This window comes from Chanos chanos, chromosome 12 (assembly GCF_902362185.1).
Source record: "Chanos chanos chromosome 12, fChaCha1.1, whole genome shotgun sequence".
Taxonomy (NCBI): domain Eukaryota; kingdom Metazoa; phylum Chordata; class Actinopteri; order Gonorynchiformes; family Chanidae; genus Chanos; species Chanos chanos.
Genome location: NC_044506.1, coordinates 21,939,480 through 21,942,813, shown reverse-complemented (window position 1 = coordinate 21,942,813; position 3,334 = coordinate 21,939,480). Strand labels below are relative to the sequence as shown.

General features: G+C 42.3%; 1 protein-coding gene across 1 annotated transcript; it reads left to right on the top strand.

The window, feature by feature from the left end:
- The first annotated feature begins 1,048 nt into the window (after positions 1–1,048).
- LOC115824874 (free fatty acid receptor 2-like) lies at positions 1,049–2,032 on the top strand. The gene has a single exon (XM_030788598.1). It carries the CDS (start codon positions 1,049–1,051, stop codon positions 2,030–2,032), a length of 984 nt encoding a protein of 327 aa, XP_030644458.1.
- The last annotated feature ends 1,302 nt before the right edge of the window (positions 2,033–3,334 follow it).

Here is a 3,334-nt window from a genome sequence, read left to right as displayed (position 1 = left end):
TCAAAGTGTATCTTTCACACATCACATCACTATGTATTAAGATGTGTATTGCATTGGTCTCAGAAGTAGAGATACACACCCTAAGATATGGAGTGAAGCTCACAGGCTTTGACTCCTAAGCTGAGATTTTCACTATTCTATTCACCATTCACTATTTCACGTTTTCACAATGCTGTCAAAAACATATTAACATGATCACTGGAGTTTGATTCAAATATAGGTCAGCTGTGACTCTCTTTAGTGTCGGGAAAGGGTCCTCTGATTGGTTTACGGTTTTCCTCTTCTGTGTTTTCAGCCATTAGCCTTGCTCCCACCAACTTTTGCGACACACAAACTTTGACAAATAGACAAATTTTACTTGCAGGGATGCATATTGATTTAATTGACTAGAACTGCACAAAAATTGTCAAAATACAGATACTGTTTTCTGTAGAAAGTCTCTTTTGTATGCAGTTTTTTATTGTTTAGCTTTGAATAGAAATATTACTCAAAGCAGTTCCATGACAATTTTTCCTCTGTTGTACACATATTTTGATTCAGTGATGTCTGGTCCAGTTAGATGTTACAAAGAAGCTTCTGATAGGATGAGTTCAGTGAGGAGCAGCTGCTCCTATCCAAATTCTCACCATAACCATTCAGGTAGAGATGGAAAAACTGATGTGAAGCATAAAGCGATCATTTCTACCGAGAATTAGTTCACCTCAGAGCACCTCAGAGCTGCGGGTCTGTATTAGTACACGGTACAGTTGACCCCGAATGTTTAGGGTCTTTTTTATTTTCATTTTGTAAGCAGCAGATTTGAGGGAGACCAATTCAAACCTCGATTTAGACCTCCAAACTTCTATTTTAACGCAAATGTGAAAATCTGTCAGTTGTTAACAACACCTATTCACCTCATGTTGAACTCTACCTCTGTGAAAACAGATTTAAAGTTCGTTTGTTTGGGTTTTTTTGCCTTTAATCTCTTCATTCATTATAGTGACGTACATTCTCTTCTCACAGTATTACAGTGAACCAGCCTGCAACTGTCAAACCCAAAGCCGTTGCCATGGTGACCAGCCAGCTCTACTTGTCTGCCTATATCACAACCTACCTGATTGGATTCCCCTCCAACGCGCTGGCATTGTACACCTTCTGCCGCAAGGTGCACCGTAAGCCCATCCCCATTGATATCCTCCTGCTGAACCTCACGCTCTCTGACCTGATGTTCCTCGCTTTCCTGCCGTTCAAGATGAAGGAGACAGTTGATAACATGGTTTGGCTTCTACCCGACTTCCTGTGTCCTCTGAGCAGCTTTATGTTTTACTCCACCATCTATACCAGCACGTTATTCCTGACGGCGATCAGCGTGGAGCGGTATTTGGGCGTGACATTCCCTTTTCGGTACTCGGTGGGTCGTCGGTCGAGATACTCCGTAATTGCAAGCGTGTTCCTCTGGCTCTTCAGCTTTCTCAACCTGAGCTTTGTCTACATCGTGCCCACTCTGCCTTTGGGTAGTGATTACGCTGACCGAAATAACAGCGTGGTGTCATCTAGAATGTGTTACAATGGATTCCACAGTGAGCAGCTGAAAATCCTGGTCAATGTCCGTTTGGAGCTCTTTGTCGTTCTGTTCTGCGTTCCCTTCGTGATCTGCTCCTTCTGCTACATCAACTTCATCCGCATTCTGTCCAGGCTGCCCCACATCAGCCGGCGACGCAGGCTAAGGGCCATCGGGCTGGCCTTGGGCACGTTACTGGTTTTCGCCGTCTGTTTTGGACCCTACAATGTGTCACATGTGGTGGGCTTCATCCGGGAGGATAACGAGGCGTGGCGGGACTTGGCCCTGATCTCCAGCACCCTAAACGCCTCATTAGATCCCATCATCTTCTACTTCTCCTCCACCGCCGTTCAGAGCACTCTCAGCCGCTGCTTAAAGGCTGTGAAGGAGAAGCTTCTCGTCCTGAGATGCCAAAAGGCTCACTGCTGCACTCTGACACAGACCTCTAGTGCTGTGACAGGCAAAAACACAAGCCCACCCCAAAAGATCTGAGACAAGCAAGCTCTCACAGGGCCGTGCTACTACTTTTTTATTGTTGTCTTGTTTCGTTTTTGTGTGTTTGTTTGTTTGCACATAAAAACAAGACACACAGCAATTATAAAACATGCATCGGGATATCATTGTGTGGCCAGACAGGGGAAAGTGGAGAGAAAAAAGAGCTCTCTTTCTTTCTTTCTTTCTTTCTTTCTTTCTTTCTTTCTCTCTTTCTTTCTTTTCTGTTTACAACTTCTTACAACTAATCATCCTCAAAAGCATATGAACTGAAACTATGATGAAATAATATGTGAAAACATGTACATATTTAGATTCTATAAACATATACCTGGATAAGTAAGAAGTAGTATGAATTTTAGCTTTATACTCTCTCTCTCTCTCTCTCTCACACACATATACACACACACACACACACACACACTTTCTGAACATTGATGGACATTCAACACAAGATTGCAAATTCAACTGCCTGGATGCATCACAGGAAATGGAAAAAAATTACTGCTTCAGTTAATCCCCCACTGAAAAAAACAAACATGAGACACACATGGGGGCAGAGACACCAACAGTCAACCTGCCCGGTTTCTCTTCTCTTCCTTTACTGCTGTAATATTACATAAACATAAGCATATCAACTGTACATCACACATGGTCTTTCTTTCACATTTTATGTATACATGCAAATAATTTTTAGTCCAAATTTTTAACATTTTATGGAGGTTTCCATTTCTTCTAACATTTATTAAATGTTATCTAAACCAAAAAAAAGTTGTTGTTCAGTAATCAACAATCTTTCATGTTAAATCATGTTTACTACCCCTGGTTGATTTTGTATAATAATCTCACCCTGTTATGGTGTTCTCTCCAGACATGCACACCTGTGGAAATGTAAAGAATATACACAAGTCCTTTGTGACTGGAGTTACAGCCCTGCTTGTCATGGCAGTGAAGGTGCCTTGTAATGAACAATTTTACCATCACTCACTCACTGACTACCTGCATCCACCAATCCTCTGGATTTCTCAGGTCTTGATGTTCTCATCTAGTGAAGAGAGTGGCATGAAATGTAACCAAGCCGGTTTTCAGCACCACAGCATGTCGTGTAATTGTGAAAGACAATGTAGACCTTCGTTTTGTCCCAGCACATATTCCAGAGGCCTCTGAAGGATCCTCAATTTGTCATCCAGGATTCTGAAGGTGCCCTGACTCCTAAGCACTATGTCAGCACATGGCTGATGGGTTTCACATTTGCCTTAACAAAAGATTTGATGCTGAGGATGGTCATGTCAGAGTTGTGGT